The 18,411-nt window shown below is 36.8% G+C and overlaps 1 protein-coding gene across 2 annotated transcripts in view; it reads left to right on the top strand.

The window, feature by feature from the left end:
- Positions 1 to 18,411, top strand: part of AGMO (alkylglycerol monooxygenase) — a 292,081-nt gene that overhangs the window by 96,324 nt on the left and 177,346 nt on the right. For both annotated transcript variants that reach the window (XR_014780821.1, XM_084791218.1), the window contains exons 4-5: positions 2,144 to 2,247; positions 10,494 to 10,589. Coding sequence is in view for 1 of the 2 variants with exons in the window: in XM_084791218.1 (XP_084647344.1) it covers positions 2,144 to 2,247; positions 10,494 to 10,589 (200 nt within the window). In the remaining variant the exon portion in view is untranslated. The remainder of the gene's footprint in view (positions 1 to 2,143; positions 2,248 to 10,493; positions 10,590 to 18,411) is intronic.

Here is an 18,411-nt window from a genome sequence, read left to right as displayed (position 1 = left end):
ACAGGTTCTAAGAGAGGCCAGAATAGGACATTGGATCCCCAGGAATGGAATTACAAGCTGTTGTGAGTCTCCCAGTATGGGCGATGAGAAGGATGTATGGGTCCTCAGAAAAAGCAGCAAGTGCTTTTAATCACTGAGCCATCGAGACCCAGAAACTTATACGTTGAATAAAAATATTTAATATTAGCAACTGAATAATATAACATACATATTACATCAGAATTCAGATAAATTAGTGGAATTTTTGGCTACATATTAAACAAATATATTCATATAAAAGTATATCTTGGCACTATAAATAAAAAATAATTATTTCTAATCATGCCATTGCAAAGCTGTAATAAAGTGTTATGTGAATATAAAATCTACAATTTGCTTATAGGAAAAAATATTACCGTTGAACAGAATATATAATTTTATTAAAACTTTCCATAAACAAAAGCTTTTCTCGACAATATCATTCTCTCTCCTCAATATTTACTTTCATTTACTAGAACAAAGAATTTACCAATTGAAACATTAAGGAAGATAAGCGAAAATTAACAATCAACATTTTCTTATTCCGTTCGTAAAAGAACTATTGGAATCATCTTTTAAAATACCTTATTTTAACCATGCTTGAAAATAATTAACTCCCAATAAGTTGAATATACACTGTGTAAAAAAAAAACCCAGTCTTCCCTACTCTTGTCCATCCCTGGAAAGGAACCTAGGTGAGCCAAGGGGATCCTGTTCCTTCCTGCTGTTTATGCAGCTGTGCTCCATTGAACTCTGGCTCTTGTTACACAGTTTGTGATAGGAAGTAAATGCTTTCAAAACAACTACAGACACAGGTCTTTAACCTCTGCCTCCATGGTTTCTTTGCTCCACAGTTGCTTCTGTGGGGGTTATAAGTAAGTAGCTCTAGACTACCTTCCCCCTCTTTGAATCTGTACTTTGGGCCATGAGAGGATCAATATTTAAATTCAAATATTGGTAAGTAAAAAGCACATGTTTATTTTTAATCAAAGCTTATACGTGCTGGGTTCTAAAGTGAGTGCTAAGCTCAACAGTGAGCATTCTAAGGAGAAAATGATGTTTGGATTATTTCAAGGGCTCAGTTGGTAAACAGTTTATAAAACTTAGAAATTCATCAAATTTATTACCTCTTAGACAAAGCCCTTACAACATCTGAAGATACAGAAAAATAGCCCTTGCAAAATCTCTTTCAAGTAGTATGTATGTAATGAGCAAGCCAAAAATTTAGGCCCTAAACAGTTTCAAATGCTGTGTCTGGGTAGTTTTAAAGAACTATATGATGAATTGCTCCTCATTCGTGTAAGAATAACTCTTCAATTACTTCTCTACAGTGTGTTTATTAGGATTGATGAAATGATTAATTTAATAATCACTCATGATCTAAGTATATATCACACAATGGCTAACGAGAACACTTTCTGCCTGAAGTGACACTAGGTCTTATGAGATGATCTTTGTATCCCTTGGTATATAAACAGTCTTGATTTGAATTTTTTTATTTTCTGGGCACATGAAAGGCATGTGAAATGGTGGACAGTTTGGTAAGCTAAAAGAAGGACTAAGTACAATGACTAGTGTGAATTTTAAAGTCTAAATTTAAACATCAATATCAAATACAGTCATCGAATGCTTGTTTCAAGAGACAGCTTTTGAGAGATCTCCAAAAGCAACCAGGAAATAATATGGTGCAATATTTCATTATATGACGATTTCTTCCACTGCAGAATTCTTCTATAATTAGAAATGTGTTATCACATTCTGAAAACTCATCACTGCCCATTGACTATGTTGTTAAAACTCCACTAGTTACCTTCCATGAAAACTAATTGTCATATTGTAAATGTTGGCAAAGCATGAATGTTGGAAGTAATTTTGTTTCATTTTTGTGTCACATACAATATGAGTATTTGCAGGTTAAGTTTCCACTTCTATTTGTTTATAGCTTGTATACTGTCTGGTTCCAAAAGTGCTTCAAGGAACTTTATTTTAATTATGATTCAGTTGGCTAGCCTCTTCAGAGGTGTCCTGGGCTTTTCTTCTGTTCTCTGCAGAGCACAGCACATGGCTGAATAGAAGCTGCTCTCTTCTCAGTCTCATTGTTTGTTTTAAACCATGTGTTTTGCAGAGATTAATATTATCTGGGCAGCGCACCAAGCACACCACAGTTCTGAAGACTATAACTTGTGCACGGCACTGAGGCAGTCTGTCTTGCAGCAATATAGTTCCTGGGTAAGTTGTGGGGAATTGAATAAATATGAAAGTATCATTTTTTTTTAATTTTCAAGTCCTTCTATTTTCTCCTGGTAAACCATTAGAATGTGTATTCTAAGTGCTTCTAAAGGACTGACAATCCACTCCGTTTATAAGAAGTCAATTATTATTTGGTGTGAAAATACTCCAGATAGGCAGCCATATGAGAAAACACCTGTCTGTTTTCATTTCATTTTTTAAAACATGATCTCAACTAGTATGCATGTTACAGCTTAGTCACTAAGGTTCTCAATAGTTTTTAGGAGACTGGTACTTTTTGAGGTCTGGACTTGTAGAAAGTCTTTATGTCAGTTGGAGATGTAGGAATTATAGGACCTCAGTTGATTCCTCATTTTCTTTCTTTGAACAGGTGAGCTAAATACCACAGACATGCATGATCTTGACATCTACCATGAGGTGCCACAGACAAACGGGTACCCTCACCATTGTTGTACCATATAATCTGCATTTGCACTATTTAAAATTGTGGAATACCTGAGGTTATTTTCACACATTAGTTTTGCTCATGATTTTCTTTGTAGTGACTTCATATAATTTAAGAATTCTCTGCAGATAAATGATGTCAAATGAAATCTATAGAACTATAGTAACTCTAATTTGAACATGATAGAGCTGAGTCTGCATTGGTGCAGCACAGAGAGTAAAGGAAAATATTGATGAATTCATTCAGCCTGATTTTTTTTAAAAGTCTGTATTGTAAGTCTTCACCAGCATTAAGTATCATTCTTCAGTTATTATCTCATTTGATCTTTGTTAAAAAGCTAATCAGTTTGTTATGCCAAATGTTACCAGGAAACTGTGTTTCAGTGAGCTTGATTATACAGTTGGTAAGTGAAAAATTCAGATTCTTGACTGGGTGCCTTTTAGCTAGGAGAAAATATGCTTGTTTGGGTACTAGCCCAAATAGCAGAATGGGCAAAGCAAACCTGGAAGCCTGTAATGATAATGTTAATGCAACAAGTCTTAAAGGGGCCTTTCCCTAAAACTAACATGACAAAGACCCCTATGTTAATTAAATGCTACAAACTGAGAAGCTTAAAACAACAGAAAAGTGAGTTGTTTCAGAGTTCTGGGGGTTCCAGAATGCTGTTACTACCAAGGTCTTAGGAAATATGTGCTCTACTACACTGGGTAACTTCTTGTTGTTGTTGGTTTATTATTTTTTAAAAATCCAACTTTTAAGTTTTATATCACATTATTCCTGATTCTTTGCTCAAATTTACCCTTTTAAGCCAAGGGGACTGATTGTCCTTGATGAGAACCTAGGGGTGACACTTCAGAGTACAAGCAACAAGAAATAATACAGCTGCGTCTGGACTTGACCAAGGACATTAGTGCAGTTAATGAATGAAGTGTCTGAGATATTTTCAGAAAAGACTTTGCAGAGCATCATATATCTCAGAATTTGAAGAAATCTATTTGTATATAATCTTGAAGAAATCTATTTGTATATAATCTACTTTTTAAAAATATAAAAATGAGTTTCAGAAAAGCCCCCAGTTTCCCATATTCCATTAAGCAATCCAAGATTAAAATGTCAGTGCAGATGTTTGACCCCAATTCGCTCTAATCTTAATTTTGGTTCTTCTTGTGTCCTCCCTACTATTAAATCAATGTATACAGTGTTGGCTGGAGTGTGAGGTCCCTGGTGCGAGTCATGGATGATAAGCCTTACAACATTCCTTCTGCCCTTTGGCAGAAGTGTTGGTCAAAAGGAGTGGACTGAAACTGTAACAAAAAGTGGCATCATGCTTCTAGAAAAGTCTCAAGGAAAAACATTGCAAGCAGCACTAATAGCTGTGTGGTCAATCTTGAAAGGAAAGGGTAGAGATATTCAACCAGTTAGTGCGAAAGTTGGACACAAAGTTCTTCTCCGAGACTATGGCAGCACCGAAGTAGTTGTAAACAGTGAGTACTATTGCTCATAGAGATGGTAACCATCTTGCAAAGTATTGTGGGTGGAGATCATGCTACTCCCTGAAGCTGCCTACCTCGCTGACATCCTCAACTGTTTCATTGTCTAAGTAGCTCCCATGCCTCCCTTTTTGTAATAAACTGGTAGAATCTAAACTAATGATGACTAATGCCTCTGAAGCTTAGTTCCACTTTACTATTGTAAGCATTTCCTAATAAAACAATCTAAGTAAAAAAGCCTAAAGTTAAAAATGAGTGCAAATTTCATACTGACCTATTCTATAAAAGAAAAAGAAAAAAAAAAAAAAAACCAAAACTTCTATTACTCTGTCATAGCCAGGGGAAAAAGGATGATGAATTAGGAAATGAGTCATAAGAATATATGATAAATTGCTGGTTTTTTTGGTGAGGGATGACAGGGGGACTGACAGTGGAAAAGAAAGGTAAGCGGTGTATGGCAGCCTGGATTTGTGACAAGTACATCCAAGTCCCTTCCTCAGTATATTCACTATCTTGAGATATATATTCAATATATTGAAATATATGCAATATACTGAAATGAAAGGCAAATAAAAGATCTCTTTTACTTGAATCGTCTGTGATATTCCTCATCAGAGGTTATACATAAAGCCTATAATTTTTAGTTACCAAGGCAACCATGTATTTTAGAACAAATAATAAATGGGTCATGTCTTTGAAAAGAAAATCGGTGTGTGAAATGAGAAGAAAAATTAAGATAGGAGATTTTTCTCATATTATTGTGAAAATTAAAGTGGCAGACCTCTCATGTGAAGCAATTAAAGATAATAATTCAATTTTCTAGAATTTCTAACTGTGCTACTTTTTTTTTAAAGTTAATTTTAAACATCACGTTACCCACAGAAAAGAGCTGCAATTTATAGAATACTATTAAACTGGGTGTCATTTTATTTACAATATACTTTTACTTTTTATATTTTTAATCTCACATTATACATGTAAACGGCATTCATGGTACATATACTTAAATGTATTTAGAACAGTTGCATGGATATCTTGTAATATATAATTATATCAGAACTATCACTTCCGTTTTTGTTGTTTTGAGACAGGGTCTCTCTTTGTAGCTCAAACTGGCCAGGAACTTGTATAGATCAGGCTAGCTTTGCACTTAGAGATCAGCCTACCTCTGTGTCCTGAATTCTCGAAATAAAGACCTGAGGCACCAGATCTGACCATCTTTTTGTAACTTTATAATATATTATTCATGTAGGAGGTACAATTTTACATTTAATGTGTAAATGCAGATGTGCTCAAAAAGTAAAAGGAAAGCTGGGCATGACACATAAACATGGAGACACAAAATCTGCGAGGATAAATCAGGATTATTGCCATGATTTCAAGGCCAATGTGAGCTTTATACAAAATACCACACCAGCCAGGGATACACAGCAAGACTTTGTTCCAATACAAACAAATAAATGTCTTGAAAAATATATTAAAAAGACTTAGTTTATAATTAGGGAGAAGCAAACCAGAATGAGTTCTGAAAGGTAAAATGTTGGGACAATGTTACAACAAGATATATACTGCAGAGTGTGTTAGTGGACACTGGGAATCGAGCTCGGAATCTCTGGTTCTTTGCTAAAACAAGCAATGTTCATAACGGCTGAGCCATCTGCTCAGCCCATTCTTGAGGAAGAGCCTTTATGCCATATTACTCACTACTGTATGCATGCCATTCAAGAACTCAAAAAATATGATGCAAAATGCTGGGTCCTCTTGAAACAGAATTTAATCAGCTGTCCATCTCCTTTGAGTACTAGGTGACTATGGGAAAAGAATAGTTCTAGAATGAAAAAAATATAGGCAACCATGATCTCATATCAAATTTATTATCATCAGTGATATTGTTTTGATTGCCACATATTCGGTGAAATATAATCAGAATGAACGTCTACCCCTGAAGTCTGCATCCTTCAAATCGTTAACTCCAATCCAGTCATGAGGAAGGCACATAAGCTGTTCTCGTTTTACTCTGTTGCTGTAATAAACACTGTGCAGAAAAGCAACTTGGAGGAGGAAAGGCTTCTTATAAATTGAGGCCACATTCCATCAGTGGGGGAAGTCAGGACAGAAATTTGAGCAGAAAATTAAAGCAGAAGGGCTACCTAAAGATTCACTCCCAGGCTCACGTTCAGCTGGTTTTCTTATGCAGTCTAGGCTTGTTTGCCTATGGATGGCACCACCCGCAGTGGCATGCGTCTTTCTACACCAATTAACAAGCGACACAGTCTTCTATATATATACACATGCTGCATTCTGGTCTAAGCAATTTTCAACAGAAACTTTCCTCTGAGATAGCTCAGATGTCTCAAACTGACAGTAAAAGATGATGAGATCACATGGCATACAGACACTGAGCGAACGTCTAACAAATGTGTAACTAGTTCTCCTTAATAATATGAAGATCAGAACACTAGAGTTCCTCAGAAAGTACCACAAGGATTAAATTAATGCTGTACTCTTTACAGGATTTTCAGAAAATAGAAGGTTGAAAGCAACAATCTGCAATCTGTCTGTGTCTCTGTCTCTCTCTCTCTATCTCTTTCTGTCTCTGTCTCTGTCTGTCTGTCTGTCTGTCTGTCTGTCTGTCTCTCTCTCTCTCTCTCTCTGTCTCTCTCTGTCTCTCTCTCTGTCTCTCTGTCTCTCTGTCTCTCTGTCTCTCTGTCTCTGTCTCTCTCTCTCTCTCTGTCTCTCTCTCTCTCTCTCTCTCTCTCTCTCTCTCTCTCACACACACACACACACACACACACAGACACACACACACACAGTGAAATATCAGTGGAGAGTTTAGTTGATAATCGTAATACTTAGGCATAACAAATACAACAAAATAATATGTGAACAATAGACAAAATTAGGTGTTTCCTTTGAAATATTGTTATACTAAACATCTATTTAGAAAAATATAATAAAACAAATAGGTATTAAAATGAAGAAACCCATATACATAGATTCATTTGTATACTTAGAACCACTATAGATGATGTCTCCTTTCTACAAAAGAAATTAGAATGAGTCATGTGGCCAGTGGGAATCAAACTAGGGTTCTCTGGTTCTTTGCTAAAACAAGCAATGTTCATAACTGCTGAGCCATCCTAGACTCCCTCAATGCATCAAGTATTTTTCATTCACCATATTTCTAAAAAAAGATATGACCATTCATAATCCGTTCATCTAAGACTGACTATAACCTTGACAATGGAAACATTTTGCTAAACTATATTTTTGGTTTTAATTTTTTCCTTTATTTTCTATTTTTATCTTATTTTTTAATTTTTAATTTGTTCACTTTACATCCAAATTATAGACCCCTCCCTCATGTCCTCCAAGTTCCCCTTCCTCCATCCTCACTCTTCTTCTCTCCCTTAGTTTGTAGAAAAGGAGAGCCCTTCTCCCTCATCTCCCCAGCCTATCAAGTGTCATCTGGACTGTCTACATCCTCTTCCTCTTTTACCTGGCAAGGCCAGCCTAGCACTCGAAGTGATCAATGAATGGGCACCAGAGTCCATGTCATATGTATCTTCTACTCCTTATATTATGGGTCCTACAAGGAGATTGTGCTACCTACCTATGACTACATCTGAACAGGGGGTCTGGGTCCTCACCATGTATGGCCCTTGGTGCATCAATATCTGCAACCCCCTTCTTCCCACCCCCCGCACTCCTCCATTTAGATTTGTTGGCTCCATTGTTCTCCTCATGGATGTCCTGTCCACTCCAGGTCCCTCTATGCCCAAACTCTTCCACAAGACTCCCTGGGTTCCACCCCAAATTTTTGCTGTGAGTCTCATCATCTGCTTTGATCTCCTGCTGGGTGGAGTCTTTCAGAGGACCTCTAGAGTTGGCTCCTTTCTTCTTTCTTCTCTTCAACCACTTTTGATATCCACTCTATTTGCCCTTCTGAATGAGAATTAAGCATCCTCCCTAAGGGCCTCCTTGTTATTTAGTTTCTTTAGGTCTGTGTACTATAGTGTAGTTATCCAGTATGATGTGGCTAATATCTACTTATAAGTGATTATATGCCATGCATATCTTTCTGGGTCCGGGTTACCTTACTCAAGATGATCTTTTCTGGTTCCCTACATTTTCCTGCAAATTTCAAAGTTTCCCTGTTTTTAATAGCTGAGTAGTATTCCATTGTGTAAATGTACCACAGTTTCTTTATCCATTCTTCAATTGGGGGATATCTAGGTCATTTCCAGGTCTGTCTATTAGGCATAAAGCTGCTATGAACTTAGTTGGGCAAATGTTCTTGTACGGTAGAGAAAATTGTCAATATATGGCCAGGAGTGGAATAGCTGTGTCTTCAGGCAAAACTATTCCAAATTTTCTAAGAAGGTTCCACATACATTTCCAAGGTGGTTGTACAAGCTTGCACTCCCACCAGCAATGCAAGAGAGTTCCCCTCACCAGCATGTGTTGGCACTAGAGTTTTTTATCTTATACATTCTGAGAGGTGTAAGGTGGAAACTCAGAGTTGTTTTGATTTGCATTACCCTAATAACTAGGGATGATAATCATTTCTTTAAGTGTTTCTCAGCTATTCAATATTCCTTTGTTGAGAACCCTCTGTTCTGTTATGTACCCCATTTTTAAATTGGATTATTTAGTTGTGTTTAATTTCTTAATTTTTAAAAGTATTTTGGATATTAACCCACTGTAGTATGTAGGGTTGGTGAAGATATTTTCCCAGTCTGTAGGTTGTCATTTTGGTACTGGCATAGAAACAGACAGGGCAATCGACGGAATTGCATTGAAGACACAGACATGCCTATAAATACTTGATTTTTGACAAAGAAGCCAAATCCATACAATGGAAAAAAGATAGCATCTTCAACAAATAGTGCTAGTCTAACTTGATATTTACATGTAGAAAAATGCAAATAGACCTGTATTTATCACCCTGCACAAAACTAAAGTTCAAGTGGATTAAAGACCTCAACATAAAATATTAAATTTGTTAGAAGAAAAAATGGGGAAAAGCCTTGAGCTCTCTGGCACAGGAGACAACTTCCTTAACAGAAAACCAGTGGCACAGGCTCTAAGATTAACAATTAATAAGTGAGATCTTGTGAAACTGAAAAGCTTCTGTAAGGCAAGGAATGCTCTTTACAGAAACCTTTTTTTTTAACTTTCACAAAGTAGTCTGTAATGAGACCATGGCTGAGAAGGCGAACTCTTGAATAAGAAGCCTATATTATTTTATTGCTTACTAATTTGCTCCATTGCTTCTAAATCTATTGAAAATCATAAAACTGATCCTACTTACATGTGTTAAAAGTTTATATTTTAAGTGACTTGAATTTTGAACATAAATAAGAGTTCATAGAAATGTCTAATTTCCAATGCACACCTACTACTAAATATCCTTTAAATAACTGTTCACCTGATCAAGAACAAGTGCTTAATAATAGTTCAGGAATTAAATTGTGGCATTCAGAATAAACGTCTTAAAATATGCAGCATTTTAGAAATAAGGATTATAGAATATCAGAAAAGTAAAGCAGAAATGAGGTTCTTCTGATATCTATGTGGCTCTTTGGATTTCCTTTCAAGGAAATGTTGTGATCACACAAACCTCTCACAGGAATAAGCTGTTAGGAGACCACAGCAAATCACACTTGTTCATCAATTCCAAGAAGTTCTGAGGTTTAAGAAGAATTTGGTTTTCCAAGGCACAGACATTTTCATCTCTTAGAAAGTTTGGAACCCTAAGACTTATATCCGCTGTCCTCACTTTACACTTCCTACCTTAATAACTTTGATAAAAAATGTAAGAGACATTTTACCTTTAATCAATCATATAAGCATTAAAATGGAAAACACATTTTACTCTTTCAGTATGTTACATATTTTCTTTTATTATGGTTGCATTTTATTATTGAAAACACCAGGCAATGACCGAGTATTTGGGAGTGGTCAAGGCACAAACGCATGTGCTTTACAGTTTGACTTCAATAAAGTATCTGTGCATTATAAGCAACAACTTTACCACCAGGAAACACATCTAATCTTTCAATAGCAAGGAACTAACACACAGCATATTATAGTGTGATTATAAAACATTAAGTGCCAAAAAGAAGACTTGGGGTTTGAAACTTATCACTATGTGAAAAATTAAATTTACCAAGTCAAATGATGATTAAAACACAGGGAAAAATAGGTTTGATGAAGAAGGACCATTAATAAACCTTCTCATGATGAGGGCCCATGATTATAAAGTGATGTGTATTTTTCTTTTAAAGGTTTTCTACTGTCCCCTGGCCCTATTTGTACCACCTTCCGTGTTTGCTGTTCATATTCAATTCAATCTCCTCTACCAATTTTGGATCCACACAGAGGTAAGTGTGAGTATGTGTGTGTGTGTGTGTGTGTGTGTGTGTGTGTGTGTGTGTGTGTGTTAAAAATTTTATATTAAAACACCCTCAAGCGATGTCCTAGAAATGTACTAGCAGATGATTTATTGTGTAAGAAAAATCTTAGTTTGCCTTCTTTAAGGGGAAACATCTGGTCATTTTTATTCCTTTTATTCTGAATATATATTGCAAAGTTTATAAGATGCAATGAAGCCAGTTGGTCCCAATTAAATAAAACAATTTTTGAACTATTAAGTACGAAAACATTTTAATACTATATTTGCTACAATATCTCCCTGTGTTACAGTTCATTAAACATTACTAAACAAGAGATGTTGAAATTCATTTCAATTTAAAGATTGGAGTATGTGTGTGTGTGTGTGTGTGTGTGTGTGTGTGTGTGTGTGTGTGTAAAATTCACTTGAATAATGTTTAACATTTACAATAATTAAGAAATATTTTGGCACACTTACTTTAATTACAGAATTCGTGCTATGTTTAAATTTGTTCAATATATTAGGGTTATATTCTGTTTTTCTAGAAATCTGAATACGGAAGTCAGATCTAGAGACTTTCAGATGTTCAGGCTTGAATGTTTGCAGATATATTATTAAACAACCATTTAGTTTATGAACTATTTGCCTTCATTTTGCTGTTAAATAAAGAAGTGTCACAGACTCTGAAAAATCGCCACACACATAGGAGAAATCTTAAAAGCACTTGTATTTACTGGCAGCCTTTGAAGTTTTCACAGCGAGCACACTGATAGGTGGTGTGATGCTGTGCACAATATCAGTAGTCACAGCTGCATCAGATGCCAGCACTTGGCACAGAGAAGCATCGTCTCATCTGCTCTATTTCACACTGCAGGCATGCTTGGGAAAGAGATACTCTTACCCTGATTTTGGTCCCTTTTTTGATGATCTGTCATGAAATGCTATTTGTTTTATGATAGGTGACATACATCAAACAGCCCATACCATAACCATCTGAAAGAGATGTTGAGGCCAGTTCTGGCTCTAGAGTTCAAAGATCAAATTTGCTTAAATAAGGAAAGGGAAATGTTCCGCTGATTTACTTGGAGGGGTTAAGGGAGAGTTGCATTTTTACAACAGCTCTGCCCGAGGTCAAGCCTTGTGTCATCTTGGGCATTAGTTAGGATACGGAACAATGATGCCTCAGGAGCTTCTGCCCTTTCCTTGTCTCTCCAAAAGATGCTCGAAGCAATCTCCATGTGCTACTCCAGAAGAAAAGTGCAGACCAAAACCAGTGGGGGATTATTTCAACATCAGTTCCACTGGCTGCTTGCCTTCCCAGTTGAACTGCAGTGTGTTAGAGCTGCCTTACATGCTGCCCTTCCTGTTTTTGCAGGAACTTTAACAAATAGAGCCACCTTAAATGAATTACATGAGAGAGAGAGAGCCCCCGTTCTCTAAACTTATTGTTTGCATTTTGAAATTTAGGGTCATGCTATAAGCTTTGAGTTCCTCCTCAAAATTTGCACAGCTGTGAAACTACAGACAGTGTACTTTCATTTGTTTACAAGTAAGGGAATTAATTATTCAAGAGGAAACTCAAAGGGCTGCTGGCAGTGATGTATAGAGACCAACGGAATAGACATCTGGTTGGGGAAGACCTAATTTTCTTCTTAGTATTTAAATATTTATGCATTTAATTCTGTATGCACGCAGTTGAGTGTATGTGTGTACATCATGCGTGAAGTGCCTGTGGAGATCTGAAGAGGTTCCAGGGAGTTATAGACAGTGATTTGTCATCATTTGGGTGGTGGGAGCTGAATCCCAGTTCTCTGCAAAAGTAATGAGTACTCTCAATCACAGAATCATCTCTCTATGTAATTTTAATATATAATTATTGTATCCTATATATATATACATACATATACATATGTATATGTATTTATATGTTTTTCCAGAGGTAGAGGGTGACTACGTCTCTCTCTACAGCCATAGCTGCCCTGTAACTCACTTGTGTAGAGCAGTCTAGACTGGAACTCACAGAGAGCCTTGTGCCACTACCTCCAGATACTGGGATTAAAGGTGTATACAACACAACTATTTGCTGCTGACTTTTTAATGTCTAAATATTCTTTACCTTTCATGGGCCTAGGTTGTTGACAACACAGTGTCCTCCTCTTCTGTAAATGCATAAATAAAGAACAAGAACATATTTATATTCAAGGTTTAAGTTTCATAGCTCTACATTTCCATTTCTTATGTATTATCTGGTATGGGGTTTTAGCTGTACCATCATAGGACAGTGGTAATAACTTGGATTAATCTAGATTATCTCATAATCTGTTACCATGTTGAGATGAGGGAGGCTACAGTGGATTAATATAATGCTTTGATATTGAAGATTGGAATTATGGTTTGATGATTTTTATAACTTTGAAGAATGAATGTTAATCCTGCTCAGCTTCTTAGGCTCAGGTTTCCTGTATTGTTTCATTTATGTCCCTTTTAGCCTTTTCACTATCACAAATCTGACACATGTTCTGCTTAGATTTCCTATGAAACTTAGAATTTTAACATTTACCTTTAGGTCTATATTGTCCTTCACTTTGTGTCACTTAGACATATAGCAAGATCCACTGTTCTTTGCAAGAGATCCAGTGCTCCATGCAGACACATACCCACTCCAACGGTTGTATCTAATGGATAGTCTTCACACCTTTGTTAAAAAGAAATTGACCATGATTATTCTTCTTCTTCTTCTTCTTCTTCTTCTTCTTCTTCTTCTTCTTCTTCTTCTTCTTCTTCTTCTTTACAATCTCTATCATTGTTTATATTGTTTTATACAAATCTCTCACTTTACTCATTACTGTAATTTGTAGCAAGAGTTTTTGTTTAGTTTGTGAAATTTGTTTAAAATTCTCAGTTTTTTTTTTCATGAACAATGTGGAAGAAAGCTTTCTTTCTACTCCTTAGTTGTGTCTGATTATTGTTTTCTATTTTTCTTGATTCCTCATTTTGGAAAGGAACTACACTAGATGGTACTAGCTAGAGACAGTTAAAGGCATATTCTCACAGCTTGTGCCTCTACCTCTAGCTTTCTGTGGAGTTCCCACTCTCTTGCTCTCTTTCTGTTGGTGATGATTCTTTTTAATTATATAAAATGTGTGTATGCCTGCTTGTTTGCGTGGGTACCACAGGAGAGGAGAAGGTTTTTAACTCTGTAGAGCTGGAGTTACCTGCAGTTGTGAGCCACCCGTGTGTATGTCGGGTTTTTTTTGAATTTACATAAATAACATTTGTCATTTATTTGGGGATCTTAAAACAGTCATTACTCTTCAAGGCTCACCCTGAAACTGCTTTTGCCAAAAAGCATGAGTCTTCAAATGTGTCTACAAAGTGACCAAAATCAGCATAAAAGCATGACATTTTTACTTTGTGTGTATGTCCTTCACTTTTGATTAGATTGCCTCTGTACATAGTCACATTATCAACCCCAAGTCTCTAAAAATTGGTACCACTTAATGTACTTCCTTCTTCAAGGCTGAAAGCACAAATATTAGTGTAAATAGAACATTTTGACTGCTGCCTATAAGATACCACGTTCTGAACCCTTGGGAAAGCACTTGACCATCTCCATTCTCTGTTCTCAATCTGATTTAACATTGGATTCTAGAAAAAAAAATGGTTTCTCAGACAGACACCTTATGTTGAACACTCTCTCCCACACTGGGGCAAGCAGTCACAATTTATCTTTACGGGAAGCAGCTTATTCTAGGATAATGTGAAGATTGTTTGAGGCTACTCTGCAAAATCAGAATTGATATACTGATTATGCTAGATGTTAATGTTATGTAAATGTTAATGTTTAATCATGCACATACATTGCCCCCAACAGCATTTTTCTCTATGTACCTAAGGTTCTTGTCAGTAAAGCAAGATCAGCTAAGATGCACAATTACTATATATTCTAAATAAAGATTTGGATTAAAATCCTTTCTAGCCTTTCAACACTGTTTTTATTTTCTGATTTTGGGATAAATGGGCAAGTGGTTGTTGATAAATTGTAATCCCCCAAATTTGCTTTCTGACCTAGGACTCAGGTTATAATCCTACTTACAGCCTCTATATCTTTTAAGTATGTTCCTAAGTACATTAATTATGCACATAGTGTAAATCTATGCATATTATATTTATTGTAGACTTAACATTCCATTTTCTTTCGGTTAAATCAACAAAATCAAATAATCAATTTGTTATGTGTCTTTAAATATTTATTTTCGAATGCTTTTTATTATTTTCTTCCCAGCATGTCCTTTCTATATGAAGAAGTTTACTCTCTTTTCTAAATTGATATGTACTAGTAAGTTTCTTTTTTCTTTTTTTCTTTTCCTAGTAAGTTTCTTTGTCACATCAGCAGATGTTTAGGTTGAGTTCAGAAGGAAACTCTGGTAAGGTTCTGGGGTCTTAGGTCCAAGAACAAACTACTGAATGGATAAATACCAGCAAACTACAGGAGAGCTTTTATTACAAAAAGAAGGAAGCAGGCAAGAGAAGGAGAAGGCTACCAGCCTAGACAGTCCTACTGCACAAAGAAAGAGGTCCTCGTTAGATGGCATGCTTTGTGAACTCATTTGCATTTGGATCTTTAGGGCATGCTTCGTCCCATGTAAGTCTTACGAGCATCTTCATGTGTTACACATCTCATCAGCATCTTATATTTTTACCAAAGAGTATGTATTATCTGGTAACTCTCTGCTCAAGCGTGTGAATTCGTATCACCATGGCCACGGGCCTCATTTAAACAGCCTCGAGTGCTCCCCACAGGTGCTAGTGGTGTAAGCTTCTTTTAGTTGACCTCAGCTCAGGGGCTTTCCAGACTTCCCTCATGTCAAGCTGTTTTGTTTTTTGTTTTTTTTTCCATATAGCAATTTTCAAGGTATTGGCTGGATTTTCACTCAATAGTCTTCTTCTCAGGTCAGATTCTTAAGATATTTTCCCCTTCCGTTTCTGAAGGCTGTTGCTATTGAGATCTTGCTCTGCTCTGCTTTCGTTTTCTCAGCCCTTGTGAGCCCCACTTTACGAATTCAGAAAAGACACACATGGTGTAGCAGAGAAGATGGGTAGAGTATATTGCACAGTGGAGGACCCTGAAAGATCAAGAGTGGAAGTGACTAAATGGGAACACAGTGAAGAGACTATATTTTAAAGTTTCAGGGACGGTTTTCTGTGGAAATATTACTGTCCATGTGAGTTAGGGGCTCGGTTTGTATTAGCTTTTAAGGATGGGAAAACAGTCAATCTGACTTTGTTCTTTAATTGAGAGTCTCCTCATATATAGTTATTAATCTTGATAACTGAAAGTATTGCCTTTTCAAATTAAAATATAATTAATAATTTCCCCATTCTCTTTCCTCCTTCTAATGCCTCCCATATAACCCCACATCCTACCCTTGCCTTTATCTTGAATTCAAGGCCATTTTACATATATATTATGCAAATATATTTGCATATATATACATATGTTATCTATGGGGTGCTGTACTTGTCAGGTGTTATTAAGGCAGCCATATTGTTAGGATATGAATGAAGCTTCTTTGCATTTTTAGACACAATCTCACAGCAGATATCCTGGCCATCTCATTATTATAATTTTTATGTTCATCTTTTCCATGTTCTCCAGACCTTATGTGTAAAAGGTATGTTGTAAATGTATCGATAGAGACTGGGGAATAATAAGTGTAACTCTCACCTTCATCAAAGGAGCTTCTCTTTACAGCAGATGGGGATGATTATAGAAAGTATGGCAGGCCAAAAAACAGAAGGTAATTACTGTAATTATTATTAGAATTTTTGGAAAGTCTCACCTGAGCTAAGATATATTAACAGGAAAATTAGGGTACCACTTGGAGTTCTTAGTCTTTTAAATTAAATAATTTAAGAATGGATTCAGAAGGAAGCTCATAACCAAATTTATTAGGATTAGAAACAAGAACAAAAACAAACAAGTAAGGCAAACTGCAAGTTTTAGAAGCTGCCAACAGAATGAAGATGGAGAAGAGACAAGGAGGAACACCAAGCAGACATATCAGGAAGGTAGGAGGGGAAAGAAGGGATATATTCAATATTTGCAAAGTATCCTATAAACAAAAAATATATAAGAAGAACTTTATGAGAGTTGCACTCATTTGGCTGAAAATTTCATGATGTGATTTAAAAAATGCTGGGTATTATCCCAGTGTATGTGCATACCACATTTTTAATCCATTCTTAGTTGAGAGAAATCTAAGTTGTTACTAGTTTCTGCCTATTATGAACAAGGCTGCAATGCACATAGGTGTATGGCAAAGAGTAGAATATATCTTTTCCAATTTTCTCTGAGGAACCACCATATTGATTACCATAGTGGATGTATATATTTGCATCACCACGAACAATGGGCAGTGCTTCCCTTGCTCCACATCCTTGCCATTATGAGCTGTCACTTGTAATTTTCATCTTAGACATTCTTACAGGTGTAAGGTGAATTCTCAAAATAGTTTTGACTTGCATTTTTTTCTCGATAGAAAAGTATCTTGGACATTTATTTAACTATTTCTCAGGCATTGTGCATGGGATGGGGAGCATGGATCTCCCTGGGAAGGCAAAATAGAATAAATGTTAGGGATGGAGTAGGGATGGTGAGGACATGAGCTGGACTAGGGATGGTGGGGGCAGGAGCTGGAAAAATGAGGTATGGAGGAGAGTGATGGAAGGAGAGAATGTGGAGAGAAAAGCTTGAACAGGGAGGCATTTGGAGCATGGTGTAGAAGCCTAGTTCAGTGGAAACTTCCTGGAATCTATGTGTGTGACCACAGTGTGGACTCTGAGTAGACAAGTCATTGAATCTGAAATGGCCACCTTTTCAGCTTCCAGTAGTGGGACCGGGTTACATTTGGTTGAATTGATGGCCAAGAGGTCTCAGGGGGATCCCTGGACATCCTAGACTGAAACTGGGATAGAGGATTGTTCTTTGCAAACTGACAGCAGGGCCACATTGCCAAGGATAACATCCACACAATACCTTGAACATAAGGAGGTTGAGGTGGTACAAGCATGGAGCTTTGATTCAGGAAGATACTCTGAAGGATACAGAGTGAGAGCCAGGACACTGGCCCAGCCACAAAACCCTTAACCTACAATCTGCCCTGTCTATAAGATATGCTGGGGCAATGGTGGCTCAAAAATTGTGGGAGTGTCTAACTGATGTTTGGTTTGCTCATCTGGAACCACGATTCTTGATAGGAAATCTGTTAGCCAGAAACTAAAGACCTAAGATAGAACGAAACACTATTGGCCAAAAACAGAACACATTCAATGAAATGATTTCTGAAAATGACCTTCTATACTCACAGAACAGTCATCATCAGAGATGCTCCCTTCAGCAGCAGATGGGTCCTAGTACAGAGATCCACAACCAGGCATTATGCTGAAAGAGAGTCAGGGTTGGACTTCTCCATTGGGTCCCTCCCCCCCAGAGCTCTAAGAATCACTTGGAAGAGGGGAAGGAATGATTGTAGAAGTCAGAGGAAGGAGGACACCAGGAAGACATGGCCTACTGAATCTACTAAGCAGGCTTCATATGGGCTCAGAGACTGAAGCAGCCTGCACGGGTCAGTACCAGGTTCTCTGTGTATATGTTATAGCTAATACTGTTAGGCCCTGCTGCGTGGAGTGGCTGGCATGGCCTACCCTCTACCTAGGGGCAGGGCTTTCCCTCTCCCAAAGATTTACTATATAAGCGAGAAATTTTGTTTCAGGATCTCTCTGTCTCTCTGTCTCTCTGTCTCTCTGTC

This window comes from Acomys minous, assembly GCF_964271855.1.
Source record: "Acomys minous genome assembly, chromosome: 8".
NCBI classification, from domain to species: domain Eukaryota; kingdom Metazoa; phylum Chordata; class Mammalia; order Rodentia; family Muridae; genus Acomys; species Acomys minous.
Note: the sequence above shows the minus strand (reverse complement) of the source record. Positions and strands in the feature narration are given on the sequence as shown.